General features: G+C 34.5%; 1 protein-coding gene across 3 annotated transcripts; it reads right to left on the bottom strand.

Annotated features, from left to right (window-relative positions):
• Window positions 1-2,963: 2,963 nt before the first annotated feature.
• Window positions 2,964-7,965, bottom strand: LOC121969382. Of its 3 annotated transcripts, none has more exons than XM_042519464.1 (11): window positions 7,460-7,965; window positions 7,248-7,371; window positions 6,262-6,322; window positions 6,069-6,182; window positions 5,655-5,969; window positions 4,819-5,210; window positions 4,619-4,718; window positions 4,475-4,534; window positions 4,308-4,394; window positions 3,506-3,601; window positions 2,964-3,425 (listed from the first exon to the last, which is right to left on the bottom strand). In XM_042519464.1, exons 2-11 carry the CDS (start codon window positions 7,310-7,312, stop codon window positions 3,120-3,122), a joined length of 1,596 nt encoding a protein of 531 aa, XP_042375398.1. In that variant the 5' UTR covers window positions 7,313-7,371; window positions 7,460-7,965; the 3' UTR covers window positions 2,964-3,119. The 3 variants fall into 3 exon arrangements, with proteins under 3 accessions (XP_042375398.1, XP_042375396.1, XP_042375397.1); XM_042519462.1 differs by having other exon boundaries at window positions 3,506-3,628; window positions 7,460-7,956; XM_042519463.1 differs by having other exon boundaries at window positions 3,506-3,628; window positions 7,563-7,955.
• Between the last annotated feature and the right edge of the window lie 10,144 nt (window positions 7,966-18,109).

Below are 18,109 nucleotides of genomic sequence, written 5' to 3'. Positions count from 1 at the left end.
TGACAAGATTTAAGTAAGACTCGGCCGCACCCGAGCTGAAAGCAGTTCCTCGACTGATCGGAGGGATCATTGTTCGATCGGTCATCTGAGTAAATCAGTGTCTGATTAACGTGGTCGACAGGGGAGCAAGGTGAGCAGGCCAGGACCTCGAGCCAAGTGAGTCACCCATCCGGCTCGAGGTATGACATTGGTATTGTACACATAATGAATCAATAAAATAATAAAAAAAGGAAAAGATAGTCGGTAAATAATTAATAAGAGAAAGAGAAAACAAAGGAGAACATTTCATCTGACATTAAATGAGAAGAAGCTAAAATAAAAATATCTTTGATTGGTAATTAATATCATTAAACAAGGAAAGACGTAGAATCACTGAGAATGATATAAAAGAGTATGTCAGGTATGAAGAAAGGTAAGTTGAATCACTGTCTTTAATATTTTCACTCTCTTCTTCTTTTATTTTTAACTTGAACGTCAGAGTACTAACATCAAAGACTCCTTCCTTAATTTTAATTTTATTTTATAGAAAAGAATAAGATCTTCATCCAATGAACGGAACTGTCACTCCCTTAACTTTCCAGCTTTACGTCTTGCCTTCAGACAGGATAGTAATAATATATTGAATTGGATTCTTTCCTAAATAAATATTTATAGAAACTCCCTAATATAAATTTACTTTTTTTTAAATAACATGCTCTAAACTGATTAATCGGTGATCAATTTGATACTATAACTTACGGTTAACTAGATAAATCTCAAAGTACAAACGTCTCGTTGCAATCATTCCAATAGACGAAAATATCCTTAATGTATTATATTTGAGAATCCAATCGTGACATAAAAATTTTTATTTCTTTATTTTTTTTATTTTTTTTTTTTTGATACATGTATTCAAACTTTCAACTTACTTAATTATGAAATGATCAATCCAGTTCTATAAAAAAATTTCATCAACCATATGGGTAAATCAAGAAAGTACATATGGAAACTCATCTTGACAATCAACATTCCCGGACCCGTTATCTATTGAGAGAAAAATCTCTTACGGTACATCACGACTGAATCTCGAACTTCAGATAGCTTTAGAGGGTCTAACCATGATACCCTGCCTAAAGGGTATAATTTTTTTTTTTTTTTATAATTAGCATCAGGTCTCTAGCTTAAACCGACTAATCCTCAGGGTGACCGGTCTGACCCCATGAATATTTACCACCATCTACTAGGGTAAGTTGAGAAACAATTATAGTGAACAGACAATCAACCGAACATTCTTAGGTCAATCATCTATTAAGAACAATTTATCTATTAATTCAATAAGATTTGAATTCAATCCTTAAATACCTAAAACACTGATAATGTGTTATGTTATTATACCATTATTCTTGGATATTAAAAAAAATTACAAACGAACTCATTTAAAGGGATCATTCGGGATGATATTATTTTTTATCATCGGCCAACCTCGAGAAGGAATAAGTTGGCACGGAGACACCTCACTGACTCACTATAAAAAAAAATGATAATCCCAGTTAGCCTCATTGACTATCTCTGGAGGTGATCGACCCGGTCCCACGGAAGTTTCCCATCGGCCACCAGGGTAAATCGGGAAGCGCATGCGGCGCCGGCTAGCCCAGAAGCCCGACATCCTTTGATTACACCCTCCATTTGGAGGAAAAATTCCTGCAAATACGCCGTAGCTGGGGTTCGAACCGCGCGCGGGTGCCTGGGAGACAACCTGGATGTCCTACCACGGCACCATGACTCCGGGGACTCACTGGCTCACTATCAAGCATATGGTTCAAAAGTATCATTTAGAATGATATTTTTATTATCATCGACCAATCTTAAAAAGGAACCAACAGACAGAACACACATAAAAATACTCGGAAGGTCAATCCACATGTTGGCATTCGGATCATCTGTCCCTAACTCTGGTGTCCCTACGTCTTATTGTCAATTGGACGATCATAACATCCGAGAGGGTGTCTGTCCGAGAAGCCCGAGCGAGATTTAGGTCAGTTGAGCTGTAGGCCAGTCGAGCAATGTATCCGAGCGAGCTTGCAAGCGAGTGGATGGCCGAGCAAAGTAGCCGATCGGTCAAGTTGAGTCAGTCGGGTAAAGTTGTCGAGCGGGCGAGCGAAGAGGTTGATCAGGCAAGTGGCCGATCGAGAGAAGCAGACAGGCCAAGCGACTAAAGGAGCAGAGGAGCCCGAACAGAAAAAAGGACCAAGGCGGCCTGTGAGAGTCGTAGTTTCCTTGAAACAAATTCACCCACCTCCGGCTGTGCTTCGAGGCTTACTAGGATCGCATATTTCCCAGGATACAACGGTTGACCGCGATTTCCACCAAGCACTGGTGGTTCGGCGAATTAAGTGACACCTGATTGCTACATCCTTAATGCGGTATGTGAATCAATATAAACTAACCAACATACTATGAAACTCCCAATATGAGACTAAAATCTCATTCACAATAGAACTTCTATCCTCTTCCACCTCTTTTCCATTCACACATATTCAACATTTACATCACTACTGCTTGAACGTAAGGGAGAGCATCTTCTTTGGATTTTTTATAAATCTAGCATAATAATATATGAAAATATTCATATGTTTTAGTTCGAGTTCAAAACATATGTATGATATTCAAATTTGATTCGAACCTTGAAAATATGAATTATTCACTCTCGCATTATTCAAAATAAAATTCGAGCTCAAATTTAATTAAATTATTTAAACCTTAATTCGAATATACATAGTTAAATTAAAATTATGTAAAAATAATAAAACTTTAATTCGAATTCAGCTTACTTACCAACGACTTATGAATAATTAAATAAAATATTATGGGTATAAATTCGACTAAAAAAATTATCAAACATATTTTGAGTTCGGTTCAAATTTGATAATTTGGCAGATGAATCAAATATTGCAACCTATTCTAAACCATCAAGAAAAAGAAGGTAAAAAAACTGACTTTGAAACAATCGACTTTCTCACACAACTTTGCAGCAGTTTATGGAGGGAAAAACTTACAAGAACACCACATGCACAAATACATTATTTGAATTTCTTCTATGATCGAAACACTACTACACAGCTTGCTTGCCTTTTCAACTCTTAGTATTTAGCTAAATCCGTATGCACAATGTATCTGAATGACGACTTGAATGACGACCACTCGACGAACTTGTCAGGCTTCCTTCTGCAGCATGCTTGGATGGCCTTCCTGTTAGGATCAGAAACATGCCTGCAGATCATCTTGAGAAGGTCTAGGAGCTCTATACATGCATCTTTCGCGTAGTAATGCAAGATCTTCGGCAGCATGATCTTAGTCTCTTTCATGACACTAACGTTCGCTTGAATGAATTCAGCTCTCGCGATCTCTAGATCTTGGTGTATCGCCTTGGCACTATATGCGCGAAGCTGTGAAAAATGGTGTACAGCCGATTTAGCGAAAAAGAATGATCTAGCTCATGTTGAAATTAGATAAGTGAGATTCTTACAGCAGGGTCTGAGGATGACCCGGAACAAATCGCAAAGTGAACAAGTGGCTCCACTCGGTCGAGTGCATATGGGTGTTTGTCTTTCGCTGATGGTAGCTTTGCAGAGAAAATTTTCGATAAGTACTGCAGGGATACATTAGGAAGTACTTGTAAGGATAAAGCTTGACACGAATATAGTAAATTTTTGTGAGAATTAAAGTCATCCTACATCAAGTGGATCTTAAACAAAAACACTGATGTTATTAATCTTCAGTTTGATCATCAATGATACTCTCTTATCACATCTAAAGTAGCTTCTCAGCATCTATTCGAGTTAATGATTTAACATTCATAGTAGATTCGAAGTGATGATTTCCATTGGCATAAAAATAGTTCGGAAAATGTCAGAAAATTTAACTAATGCAGATGTTTAATCTTGATTTGCAGACATTTGTGAAATTAACTAACAGTTTAGTTAAAAGAGGACTAAATAAAATTCTATAATTAGAATTTAGAACCACCAGGACTAGTTTAGTAAGCATTCTTGTTGTCCTCATCATCATTTCATAAGTAGCAACAAGATATACGACCGAACCGAACGTAGTTAAGTCAATCAGTTCATACCTCATTGTTTGATTTAGATAAGTTGGTATTGTTTAACGAGTCTTAATTCCTCTTGAAAAGATATGCATTTATTCATCATTTCTACTAACAGAGGATATTTGACAGATGTTACTATCGTGCCAACCAGACGGCAAAATATACGCTATCTTGATATTGAATAACTTGAGAAGAAAAAAAGTGAAGAAAGATGAAGATATACCAAAGATGGTCGATGGAGTTGACATCCAAGAATAGAACTTTGAATGATAAATGCATTTACAGAATGCCCACCAATATTGTAAGCTGCCTGAGATGCATTTATTTTTTCAGAGATTTAGAAGTTCATCCACTAGAAACCACAGTCATAAGAAAAAGCATGATGCGCACCTTGAGTATTGAGTAAGTGCCTTTTATGTTATTCTCCCGAAGGCCATATGCTAGAAGAGCCTGTTATACGAAACGAATTATTTCGAAACAATCACCACATGAAACAAATACTTAGCCTATCCCAAGTGAAGGTAGTATACATACATGCATTACTAGTGCATTGTGGATGTTGATCCAAAATGCGAGCTGCTCTTCGTGTGTCATCTTTTTGGGGTCTATAGTTTCAAGACGCCGAATCAGCGACCTAAGAGAAATGGAGTGAAATTAAGCAGGTAGGAATGTTGTTCTGTCATGTTACTTCTTTTTGTACATTGCTTTTGATGTTGTTCGAGGTGACTAATTACCTGAAAATATTCAGCTTGTGGGATGCATACTTAAATCTTTCACCGTTGATGCGTATTCGGGGAATTTCTATCATACTACTATACGGACTCTTTTTATCTTTGTAAGACCCATATCTGGTGTTCCTTTCTGTAGCTTCACAACGGAATCTAGGACTCCAATTATCACCTGGATCCCTTGTAGAAAGTGTGCTTGAAGATGATACTGAAGGTGTAGGTGAATCCAGTAGATCGATATTGTGAAATGCTGGACTTGCAAGTTTACAATAAATAGCAGAAATGCATCTCAGGATTTCTTCAGAAAGTTTACAAGAAATCTCAGGCACATGATCCATAACTGATGTACCAAGATGATCTGCGAGACTGCGGTGACCTGAGACGTAACACGCTGAATCCTGCAATGCAACATGAATCAGAGCAATGTTATGGATCTTCCGAATGTGACTGCATAATTTATCATACATGAGAACCGAATATGCATAGCCTACTTGCTCACAAAGACAAAACAAGATGACAAAGAACTTAAACTTGCCCGAGAACTTAGAAATAAAACATTTTTTATACATAAAAACAAGAAATACATCACATTTATAAACGAAGAACTCAAATTGCATACGATACCAAATATAAATAAGGTATCCCATGTTAGAGTACATTGGAATGCATAATGTGAGTTGAAGCAATGAAAACAAACGCGTATTTTTTAATTCATATATATGATGGTAACGAGTGATACTAACATTTCAAAGATTGTAAAAAGTTGAAATGAATTGTACTGTGATGAAACTTATATAAAGAATTGCATCATTAGCATGAAACTAACAAAAAGATAAACATACATGAGATTGCTCTTTACGGCCAAAGTTGAAGGGAACTTCCTCAATCTTCTTGAGAGATTTAGTTTGGCAGTCTTTGTCAAACAGAACTTCTAGTTTGGCAGCATTATTTGTTTCATATTGTTTCCAAAGTTCAGCATATTGACCTACACTTCCAGCATTGGATTGTGTATTCGGTTTGCAGTCGTAGTGCGCGGAAATAGGGGAACCAAATAGATATTGGTCAAATGCAGTTCGATATAGCGAAAGCAGGTGCCTTTCCAATTGTATTACTTCCAGCTCAAGAGTGGAGATTTCTCTAGCCAATTCGGCTGCAGACTGCATGGCATGCTTATCAATGTCAATCAACAATCAAATGGTGGAGCAGAAACGTATACAATCATCCAGACCTCTTTTCGATGAGAAAAGACGACCAACCTTGCTAACTGAAGTAACTCCAGAACCAGTAGATGCAGTGGACGTTCTACTTGATGCCACATCTTGGAAGCTAAAAGATTTTCCATAATCGAGTCTTGTTCCAAACCGAGCATCCTGCATGATAATCAATTGTCCTCATTAATTTCGCTTTGATTGGACAAAGACTAAAGAGAATAGCTTTGATTGGACTTACAGAATTGTGATATGAAAGACGCGGTGATAAATTTAACACATCTTCTCCCACTCCAGATACACTGAAATTTGGCACCGATTACAGCAAGAAGATTTAGCCGTTAGAGGAAGAATCAATATAGAGGTTCCAAATTCAGAAAGAGACCATAAATGCTAAAAGTTACAGAACAAAAGTACAGAGTGCAAACATTTCTGCATACTTCAGCACATATATAGTTGATTTTGTTGCAGAAGAATGAATGCTAAGTAAAACCATTTTATCGACAAACGCTTACGATCACTGCCAGGGAATTAGAATGATGTATAACAGAAACAAACAAGTTATTGTCACAATGTACGAGTAACCATAAATATCACTCCAATGAGTTAAGGACTAAACCAGACAGAAGATGAGCTAGAGTGAATTAAGGGCAATGTTAATCCAGAAGAGATGATAGAGACAGAGAAGATACAATCAACATCAAAGTATGTGTGGAAGCAACATCAAAGTATGGATCAAGTAACTTTCAAGAATTCCAATCAACAACTTAACAGTAGAATTCAGATGTTCAGGAACTTAGTGATGTATGGAAGCAACATCAAAGTATGGATCAAGTAACTCTTGTAAACCACATCAGAAGGCCAAAGGTTGAAAGTATCGATTTGACGCTATCCACAAACTTTCTCATTTAAGTCAACCAGATATACTAGCAACAATCATATGCAACAAAGACTTTGTAAAAAAGTAACATCAGTGCTCCATTGAAGTTCATGACTGAACCAAGCTTTCACTACAGAAGATCCTACAGATTTAATTCTATTATTGCTGTCCCACTGTGCAATTTCATTGAGGACTTCCTCTTTGCAACATCAAAAAGAAGAAGAACGAGAAAGAAAACCTTACAAACTCAAAACACTAAACAATTCATCCCCCGTCATCCTTTTTCCCATCAAATTGTGCACCAAAAAGGAAAGCCGATGCATGTATTTTTTTCTCAAATCAATTACCTACGACAATGCCTCTGCCTGGTAGAACCAGCCGAAAATCGACTACTGATGCGAGGTGTATCCATTTAGTCTCTGACAAATTCCGTCGATCACTTGGTGTTCATATGCCAAACGTCTTACAATCCTGCACAACACAAGTAAATGCCGGTATTTCACATGTAAAAGGACGAAACACACTAATCCACATGCTATAAAACAAAAATCCAGCGAACATGACAGTATTTCTCTAATCATCTCTTTTAATTTCTCCCCTCAATCGCAAGCACCAAGAGGAGGAGGAGCAAGAACCAAACATGGAGAGCAATAATACTCCACCTCATTTAAAGATGCCTCCTCCCCATGTGAATCATTGAATTGAGCACCTGAATCTATAGCAGAAGAGAAAGCCGAGCTTCCCCTAAGGCCTAAGAAATCAAGGACGAGGAGTAGGAGGAGAAGCAAACAAAGAGCATGAGGCTGGAAGATGGCACCACTGAGGACAACGATGGGTTAACGAGGCAGAAACAACCCATGATTTATAGAAACTGCAAGCATGCTCCGAGACAACCGAAGCATTAGAAAATGAGAAGTGCGCAATAAATTATTGAACTCAATGGATCTGCAGCAACAACAACAACATTATATGACACCATCACTTTTGATGGCCACCATTAGGTGAGAAAGAATCAAGTTGTTTTGCTGGGGACGGCGTGGTTTACTTTAGAGGAGTAGACGAAGCAGTAAAGCTTTAGAAGGACAACTAACAACTTAACTTTAATCACTAACAATATCTACAATCATCGGCTACGACTAAATCTCCGAATCTTCCTAAAAAGAACAAGTTTTGACGAGCTGTAGTAGATTTATACTTAGATTTGGTAATCCAGCGTGGTAAATTAGTAACGGGGGTTTAATTTACTGTACTGATCATCAACAGTACACGTGTTGTGTCAGCGATATATATTGCTGAAAATTAAAACTTTTTTTTAGTAAAATCTGTGAAGAACAGCTCGTCTCTGTGTCTGCATTTGATGTCTTCTCCTGAATTTATATACAGAGAGAACAAAACTAGTCCAGCCAAAAGCAGGAAAAGAAAAGGAGAAAGAGATTGTTGACCTGATTTGACGATTAGATGCTCTCACCGACACATTCATCAGCAGTTTACTGATCGGATTCCAATTAGATCATAACAAACTATATATATTAAGAGCACAAACATAGAAATGTCCTCGTTAATGTTCAATATATAGACATGATCTTTGGATTGTTCTTGAGGTGAAAGATACTGAATTAGATACTGTGTTAATATATAATCAGCAGATTAATGCGGGTGCCTCACACCTCTCATTCATTAACAACTAGTGTACAAGAAAGGTAAAATATTTAATATCATCTGGAAAAGAGATAAAAGGTATAATATTGCAAACCAAAAATACGGGAGGAGAATCGATGCATGAACCATGCACAGTGAATATTATTTTGTAGTTAAAATAATAATAATGAGAAATGTTTTTTTTTTACTGATCTGCCGACACGGTAAAGGTGTTGTTGGGGACGAAGATTCCAAGAAAGGCAAAGGCAAAGGCTGCAGGGATCCGAGTGTCACGTCAGAGTAATGAATTCAACACACTTGGCGTCGAGTAAATTTCACGGTGGGCTTCAATGAACTTAATTCATAGTGAATTAAACTATTTTTTAAAAAATATATAATTGTTTATTTTTTATTTTTAATTTATTTATTCATTTCACTCAGGAAAATGAATGCAGCAGCAGGATGTAATTGTCGTTATCTCACTAATTAAATCTAGCATATGTACGTGATGATGCGGATCAACATCGGGAATATTTAGGTGGCATTTGATTCGTTTTTTAAGAATCAAAATGAGCATGTATTAAGAAATGAGAATAAAAATAATAATATTATGAAATGAGAATTCTATAATTATAGATATCTTTTTAAAAATAATATTTGATTAATTAGATTTTTTTATTAGAATAAATTATTTTTTTTATTCTAATAGGAAAATAAGAAAAAAAAATAGATGTGAAAGAAAGTTAAATATAAGGAAAAAAATATGAGAGAGAAAAAGATAGAGAATGTATAATAAAAGAAAATGGAGAGAGAGTAAGTATGATAGTAGAGATTAAGGAGAGAAAAAGTGAGATGAAAGAGAATAAGGAGAGAAAAAATATTATGACAGAGAAAATATGATGGGAGACAGAATGAAGAGAGAAAAAGTGTAATGAAAAAAAATGAAAAGAAAGAGTATGATAAAGGAGAGAGAAAGTGTGATGAGAGAGAATGATGAAAGCGAAAGCGGAATGAGAAAGAACATGTGATGAAAGAGAAAGCGTAATGAAAGATAATGATGAGAAAGAAAGTGTGATGAAAGAGAATAAAGAGAGAAAATATTGTGCAAAAGGCGGGTCCCGCCGCCCAGCGGCCCCCTAGGCCTGGCCCCACAGGAATCCTAGGAGGAGGTAAATCAGCGGTGAATGCTGGCCCGGGTAAAGCGTGGTGTCTCCGGAATTTAACACAGCCGGCCCAGATTATTCATCCAGTGCGCGTCCGTGGACCTTCGACCCTACTACTCATTGTGCAAGGATGTCATGCCTTAACCGGTTGATCCAGCCCGCGGGGGCAATAAAAAGAGAAAATATGATGAGAGAGAGTGGAGAGAGAGAAAGTGTGATGAAAGAAAGTATGTGATGGAAAAGAATGCGTAATGAAAAAAAAAGATAGATAAAGTGTGATGAGAGAGATTGAGAAAAGAAAAATATGATGAGAGAGAATGAGGAAAGAGAAAGTATGATGAGAGATAACAGAAAGAGAGAAAGTGATATGAAAAAAAATTGAACAAATATATTAAAGATATTTTCATTCAAAATAATTTAGATAATATCTAAACTTTTGGATATGGTGAAACTTAAGGGAAGAGGTAGGGATGACAACAGGGCAGTTTCGGACCAGGTTTGGCCAATCCCAACACTTATCTTGTCAGAAAAAATGAATCCGAACTCGGATCCACCCTGCCTACTTTTTCAACTTGCCCCACCCCGAACCCACTCAAAACCCGACAGGTTCGGGGCGAGTTAGACCCCCCAACCCGCTAATCTTTAAGATATATATATAGATAGATATACACTCGGCAGTAAAAATCCATGAAGATCAGCTAAAAAGTAATAGTAAATAGTAACAGTAGTAGCAAAATAAAGTAGCAAAAGCAGTAAATAGAGTAGGTAATAACAAGAATATATAGTCAGTAATGTTTATACTTTTTTTTATGTACTAGGTCTAGGGCTTGTTTCAGCTTCCTTACTTCTTTCTAATGTCTTCTAGTGAGCTTCACTTGTAAAAGATCTACAAGAAGGTCAATGTCCCGGCTATGTAAGAATATGACTATTTCATTGTCGTCCTTTCTAAGCTAGCACAGATCTTACCTTAGCCTACTTATCTTTTACAATTACCGTTCACCATCATGTTACTTAGAAAATGACTGAAGAAGACCTTAAAGGTAAATAAGAAAAAAGACTAATAACTAGACAGACTCATCTTAAGAAGTAGTACGCACTTGTATACAGACTAGTAATCTTACATAGATAGAACTAGTGCAAGATACAAAAATCTTACAGACTGCTTTTTACATAGAACTAGTGGTAGATAATAGCTAATATACATGATAATTTTATAGACAGAATAATTTATAGAAATCTTACATAGGTAGATAACATATAGGATAATTTTATAGACAGGATAATTTATAGAAATCTTACATACTGCTCTTATACTAAAAACTTAAAGAACTATCACTAGGAGAACACTTGAGCAAAGGAGAGAAGTGATTGCTTCATGTCCTTGGAAGTAGAAGAGGGGAGAAGTTACTTCAGAGAGAAGAAAAGTTTTCTTGCAAGAGAAGGAAAACATCAAGAAAAGAGAGGGCTTGCTGGAATGGCAAACAGGTGAGGAGATAATAGAGGGCCTTTGTTTCGGAATGGAAGACAAGTGACAAAAAAGGAGGAGGTAAAGGAGGACTGGTGGCAGAAAAAAGAGGAGTTTCTGCTTTTAACTTTTAGGAATGGAAGGCGGGTGGCAGATAAGGAGGATAGCTTAGGATAGGAGGTACTATTTAGTTGAGTGGAGTTACTATAGAGTGAGTTGAATTTTTAGAGGTCGATTATGTTATCTATATTTTGTTCTCCTGTGGAATTCAAAGATAGAGCTTGTGAGCTTGACGCTTGGGTTGGTGCTCTGTGCCTGGCTAGGGTAGCCCGATAGGCTCTGGATGAAAGTACTGAACTTGCTAGCTGTTTGTTACATATTCTATCTTCTTTTGATAATGATGAAACAAAGTAGTATGCTGAGTAGTAAAGTTGAATGGAAAAAATCTAGTACCCATTTCCTTTGATCAGTAAATTTTCTCGGTGAAAGATTCTCCTACCATAAAATAATAATTGTCTGAGTCTTTAATTTTGTCTCAGCCCCAATGTGTTCCTTGGACAAAGGCATGCCAATGTTTGAGTTGATTAGCAAAAGAGGGAGGAGTTTCCCAATCAAAGTCTAGGTCGGATGGGTAATCTTCTAGTTCTGCTTGATAATCACCGACCTCATTAACATTAGGTTGTCTAAATAGTTGTAAATCTTGATTACCAAACAACACAGTTTTGATAGAGAAAGTACAAACCTTTCTTGGTCTGTCCATAATCCTATAAAGAGTCACCAAAGTTAATCACAAATAGTTTATGCAATAGTCTAGATAATGTATCAGCTAATGAGTTATTAACTCTTTTATGTGCTTCAATTGTATTCTTAAGCCTTTGTTAATTATAGTATCTGTAAATTTGAGCCAACGCTTAGTACCGAGGTCTTTCCTAATGTGTTTTGTCTACTGACTATATTTTACAATGGCTTCACAATCTGCTCTAATAGTGATTTCTTGTTTGTTACAGATAAATAATCTAAAAGCCTCTAAACAATAGATTACTGCTAAGATTTCGTAATCGAGTGATATTAAATGTCCTTTTTCTTGGTATTTTCCAGAGGCATACCTACATAAGTTTTCAACTGCTTTAAGTTTATATTTAGATATTTTTTGATAGAGAATGCCTCCCCAACCGATTTTACATCCGTCTATTTTAATAACTAAGTAGTCAGAATCCAGAAGTAAGGTTAGTTTTGAAATAGTTTTAACTTAATGTTTAATCTGTTGTACTAAGGTTATATCTTGCTGATTAAAATATTTTTATCCTGTCAAAGATGTCTTATTGTATAAAAGTCTACTAATTTTTCCTATATCCTTAAGGTAAGGTCTCACATAGTTTAGTAGACCTAAAAACGCTCGTAAAGTCTTAGTATCTTCCATTTTATCAGAAAAAATAAGGATTTTTGCAGAGATATGAGGTTATAATGTTATTTGTCCTTGCCTTATTTCAGCTCCTAAGAATTCTATATGTGTTTATACTAATTTTATTTTCTTTCTAGAAATGATAAGACCATGTTGTTCAAATAAATTTAAAAAAAATATGTAAATGAGCGTAATGTTCCTGTTTAGTTTTCGAGAAAACTGGAATATCATCAATACAGACACAGATAAACACTACAAGAATATATGCTTTTAATGGCATTTAAAAGTGTCATCATATACTACTTATACTGACACTTTTGATATAGTGACATTAAGTCAAAATGTCCTCTATAGTGATGTCGTCTAAAGTCTCATGGCATTTCCTAATGTCACTATAGCATAAAAATAATCACACCATTAATGTCATAAATAATTATTATAGTGACAAAAAAAATGTCACTATAAAATCTGTAATGACATTTATGCCTGCCTTGTTATTATAGTAATGATGACAAATTTATATGTCCTTTAAAATCATTTAACAGGACAACTATAAATGTTTTGTATTTTATTTATAGTGACAATAAAAAATGTCCTTAATGATAGTTTATAAGGTTAATTTAAAATGCTTCATTATGTAATTTGTAATGACACTTACGAATGTCTTCTATATTAGTCTATAAGGACATTAAAAATTATCATTAATTGTTATTTATGATAATTTTTTGAAAAGTCTCTAATGGATTTGATATTCTATTGTGATAATAAAAATGACATATATTATGAAATATGTCATCCATTTTCAATATTTTCATGACATAATATTCACGCATATAACATATTATCATAAATACACATAAAAAGTTTTAAAATAGAAATTAAAGTGCTAATCAATAATTGTCATTAATTTTCCAATCCATAAGGCTAATAAATTTGTCACATCAAAAAATATCTATATATCAATTACAAATGTACCCAATGTATTTAGTTTAAGAACTAATAAAAAATTAAATCTCTTAAAGCAAAACATAACCAAACTTGTGGTGCATCTTCATTCTTCAACCATCACATCTTAAACAAATCCAATATTCTTGTCACCTACAATAAAAATTCATATATTTGTGTAAAAAAAATAAACTTAAAAAAAACATAAACTAAAGAAATTTAAATTTAATTCGAACTTGTGAATATTAATCAAATGATAAGCCAGGAAAGCTCCACATCATCAAATATAATTGGTTTTAAAAGACACTAACATTTACCTTACTATTGTGCCACAAAACTCCAAATGCACCTAGTAGAAGTCTTCTTCATTAACCGTCAACTACAAATATAATTGATATTGATTTTAAAAAGTGTCATAACATGATGAACATATACAATAAATAGTAGTTAATTAAAAAATTGCACATTATACCAGATGACAAGGTCAAGCTATCATTCCTCCAAGTACATCCTCAAACTTTTGTAAAAGATCATATGACCTAATCAAACTTTCTTCCCATTCTAGGACAACTAGAACTTGTATTTCACACCAATTTGGTCCCAACACCTATCTTCCAACTTCAGTATTTGGATCCATACTACGAACAACTCCTTTTGCCACAATTTTCATCGAACCAAATAGACTTTTTATCGAGACAGAACATCCAATCTAACAATGCAAAAAAGAGAAGATTATGATGAAAACAAATATGATATACCATCAGCAACAACAATTATGCTAAATAAGATTATACGATATTACTCAATCTAACTGAATTCTCAACTTCTCACAATAAGCAGCAATACACATACACGAAATCAATAGCTAACTAACTCAAGATAATTTAATTTCACACAAATAATATATAGCTTACAAGAAAGCAAACTCTAACTTATCAATACAAGTGAATTGGCAGTAGAATGAAATTTTTGCAGAAAATGAACAAGACCTAAAAAATCTCACACAAAAACATAGCTTACAAGAAATTAATAAATGGCTAACTCAAGATAATTATAATCTCACACAAACCACATCAGTAGCTTACAAGAAAGTAAACTCCAACTCATTATGGCTCATCAAATAATAAATAATATCAAAATAAACAACAAAAAACCATTTACGCTTCTAACTTATATTCTTAAACCCAAGACCATGCCGAATCAACAAAGTACTAACTCATAATAATAAAGTAATAAAACTAGATAAAGACTTTACCTTTAAAGATAAACTAACTGGATTAGAAAGTAATGGACTACTAGATGATGTTGTGTGTTGTATACTGTTTTAATTTGAATAAAGGTTTTGGTTTGATTGATTGCAAATCTTTGATTCTAACATTGCAATGTGTTGGCCTTGCTTTCTAACTTGTTCATCCATTTTTTCTTACTTTGTCTTTTGCTCCATCACTATTCTGTTACATGTACTACGGCTTGGAACTTCTCCCCATAAATCAGATGGGTTAACACCATCACCAAACATACGTACTCGGCCTGGTCTATTTGGTTCAATGATTTAAGCAAATATGTCATTTTGACCAACTTGATCATCCTCATCTTCAGGAAGTTGATTTTCTAGTTCTTTCATTGCAGCCTTTACCAAAAAATCAAAAGTCATAATTTATACATAGCCATGATGAAAACAAATATCTTTGAAAGTAATATAATTGAAGTTTATAATGTAACTTGCCAATTTTTCTGCCACAATGTTGCCTGAGGGGCTTCCATTAGCATGAGTGAAGCAAGCATGGAATAATTCAACTCGTGATGGATCCTATAGGACGCCCCATACCATCACATTAGATCTTAATAAGTGGCAGCGTACTCGGTCAACCCCAAATGTCTTTCATAAATGTAGAGCCTCTAATTTTCTTCTTAGCATCAGGAGATTCACTTTCTCTGTCTACATATAAAAAAAAGAGAAATAAATGGTTGAATAAATATAGTAAAATAATTTATTACATTTACCTTGATCAAATTCTTCATCCATAAAATTATTTTCAACAATATGATTTGAAGCTTGTAACTCAATGTCTTTCTAATTTGAATCTTCATTTATTTGGTTATTTGATGCACCTAGAATGTTTTGACAGTCTGTACAAGTATTGTTTGAACAAATTATAAACAACTTGAGTTTTAAATTATAATCAAGCATATTCTGAAGTTAATCCTCATATTGAAAATTGTAAGTTATGTTAAAATAAGTAAGCCTCATAATAGCTAATGAATAGTACAATATTGATTAAAATGAGCAAAAAAGAAAAAAAAAGCACAGATTAGGGATGGGACATTAAAAAACACTTATAAATTTTAAAGCACTTGAGCTAGTAATAAAAGCACGGATTAGAGATGAGACATTAAAAAACACTTTGAGATTTTAAAACACATGAGCTAGTAATAAAAGATTGATGCAGAAGGGTAAAACTGTGTAAAAAGATTGATACAAACGATGCAGAAGGGTAAAACTGTATAAAAATATTGATGCAAATCAATATTTCTAGTAATTTGATTCATAGTATTCAAATAAAATATTTTTATATCTAATACCTTGTACATCATTGTATTGCTGATTTGAACAAGTATTGTTTGAACAAATTATAAACAACTTGAGTTTTAAATCATAAACAAGAGAGTTCTGACCTTTTCCGCTAGTTACTAAGTTCTCAATTTCCTTTGCATGATAGACTTGAATAAAGTGTATAGCAAATAAAATAAAAAGTCAAATAAGAGTTATACAAAAGAAAATAATAGATTGTTAATGTATAAAATAAGATGTTACCTCTTTTTTTTTAGTTTCGAGTTGTGTAATTGCCAATTAAAATCTGTGGTTGAGTATTTGCCTCATCTTGAAGTTGAAAATGAGGTTTTCCATTATTTTTACTTTTAAGGGTAATTCCTATCAAAGACAAGTTATATACGATAAATAAAGCATGAAATAACCATTATACCAAACTATATCAAAACATAATATTTTGAAATAAAAAATTCTTAAGTTTCATATATTTTTATATCTAATACCTTGTATATTATTGTGTTGCTGCTTTGAAGCTTCATCTATTTGGTTATTTGATGCACCTTGAATGTTTTGACAATCTACACAAGTATTGTTTGAACAAATTATAAACAACATGAGTTTTAAATTATAATCAAGCATATTCTAAAGCTAATCCTCATATTTTAAATTATAATCAAGCATAAGTTTTAAAGCACTTGAGCTAGTAATAAAAGAACGGTGTGAATTGCAACGGTGTGAATTTGACATAAGAGACAAGCAATCCCAAACTGATGGATGAATAGGAATGGTATATTACTAACAAGATCAAGAACCAGCTAAGGACCAAATTGTCTGAGCAACATTAATAATGAATTATCTGCTATATTAGATGTACCGGACAGCTTGAACTTTTCAAATATAACACAGAGAAATCATACTGAAAATAGAAGGGCAACTAAGGCCTTTAGAGAAAAGGCACAGATTTATGTATTTCAACTTCCAAGTTTAACTAAAATAAACTAATAACCAACACGACATCATATAAATAGAAGCCTGTAGCACAGGTGCGCTAAAGTTAGCTACAATATGGATGTTTCGACTCTCATCCTGATATGCAGCTAAAGTGAGCATCATAACTCCCCTCCCAACCACACACGCCACCTCTAGTTGACAAAACATATTGTATCTAGCCCATAATCCAACCCACTTAGCCTAATAAACACTGAAACAAGGGCCAGTGCAATACCACTTGTCATAGGGAAATTCATCAACCAACCAAATTAAGTATCCACTGTCCATTCCATCAATCCATAAATCACCACCTCTCTTGCCAATGTAAAACAAAAGGGAATGAAAATCATTAAGCATGCAAAATAAACTTACAAAATTAGGATCAGATTTGTAAGTATTAACATAAAGAATCTTTGAAGAATCTTTGTTTCCTTACTATAAGATTAAGAAGGAAATAATTTACTAATTCGAATGGAATACAACAAATATGTTATTTGTTGTTTAATTTAATTTGTAGGTCTTGCTTATAATGTTGGTGCAATATCCCTCAGGTCAAGGTTGACCTGGGTAACCAAGCTGAGTCTTAGTTTGGGTTTAGATGTTTTGACAATAAGATATTGATTGAAGAAGAGTCAAGTAGGTCAAGGTTGACTGGATACTTGACTTGGAAGTCCTAACTGGGATGTTAGGCAAAATGGAAAACCCTAGTGAGTGAAGCTAGGTGAAAAGTCCTGGTGAGTGAAGCCAGGCAGAAGGAAGTCCTAGTGAGTGAAGCTAGGCAGATGGAAATCCTGGTGAGTGAAGTCAGGTGAAAGTCCTAGTGAGTGAAGCTAGGCAGATGGAAATCCTGGTGAGTGAAGCCAGGTGAAAGTCCTAGTGAGTGAAGCTAGGCAGATGGAAAACCCTAGTGAGTGAAGCTAGGTGAAAGCCCTGGTGAGTGAAGCCAGGTAAGGGAAAATCCAGATGGATCAAGGATGATCAGACATCTGGTGCTGGGAAGTCCAAGTAGGTCAAAGGATTGACTGGATACTTGGCATGAAAGAAAAGTCCAAGTA

Source organism: Zingiber officinale, chromosome 4A (assembly GCF_018446385.1).
Source record: "Zingiber officinale cultivar Zhangliang chromosome 4A, Zo_v1.1, whole genome shotgun sequence".
Lineage (NCBI taxonomy): Eukaryota > Viridiplantae > Streptophyta > Magnoliopsida > Zingiberales > Zingiberaceae > Zingiber > Zingiber officinale.
Note: the sequence above shows the minus strand (reverse complement) of the source record. Positions and strands in the feature narration are given on the sequence as shown.

Coding starts and splice junctions, on each gene's coding strand:
- LOC121969382 (XM_042519462.1), bottom strand. CDS start 7,312: ATGGATACACCTCGCATCAGTAGTCGATTTTCGGCTGGTTCTACCAGG. Junction 6,183..6,261: donor GTCTTTCATATCACAATTCT/GTAAGTCCAATC, acceptor ATTATCATGCAG/GATGCTCGGTTTGGAACAAG. Junction 4,535..4,618: donor ACAATGCACTAGTAATGCAT/GTATGTATACTA, acceptor TTCGTATAACAG/GCTCTTCTAGCATATGGCCT.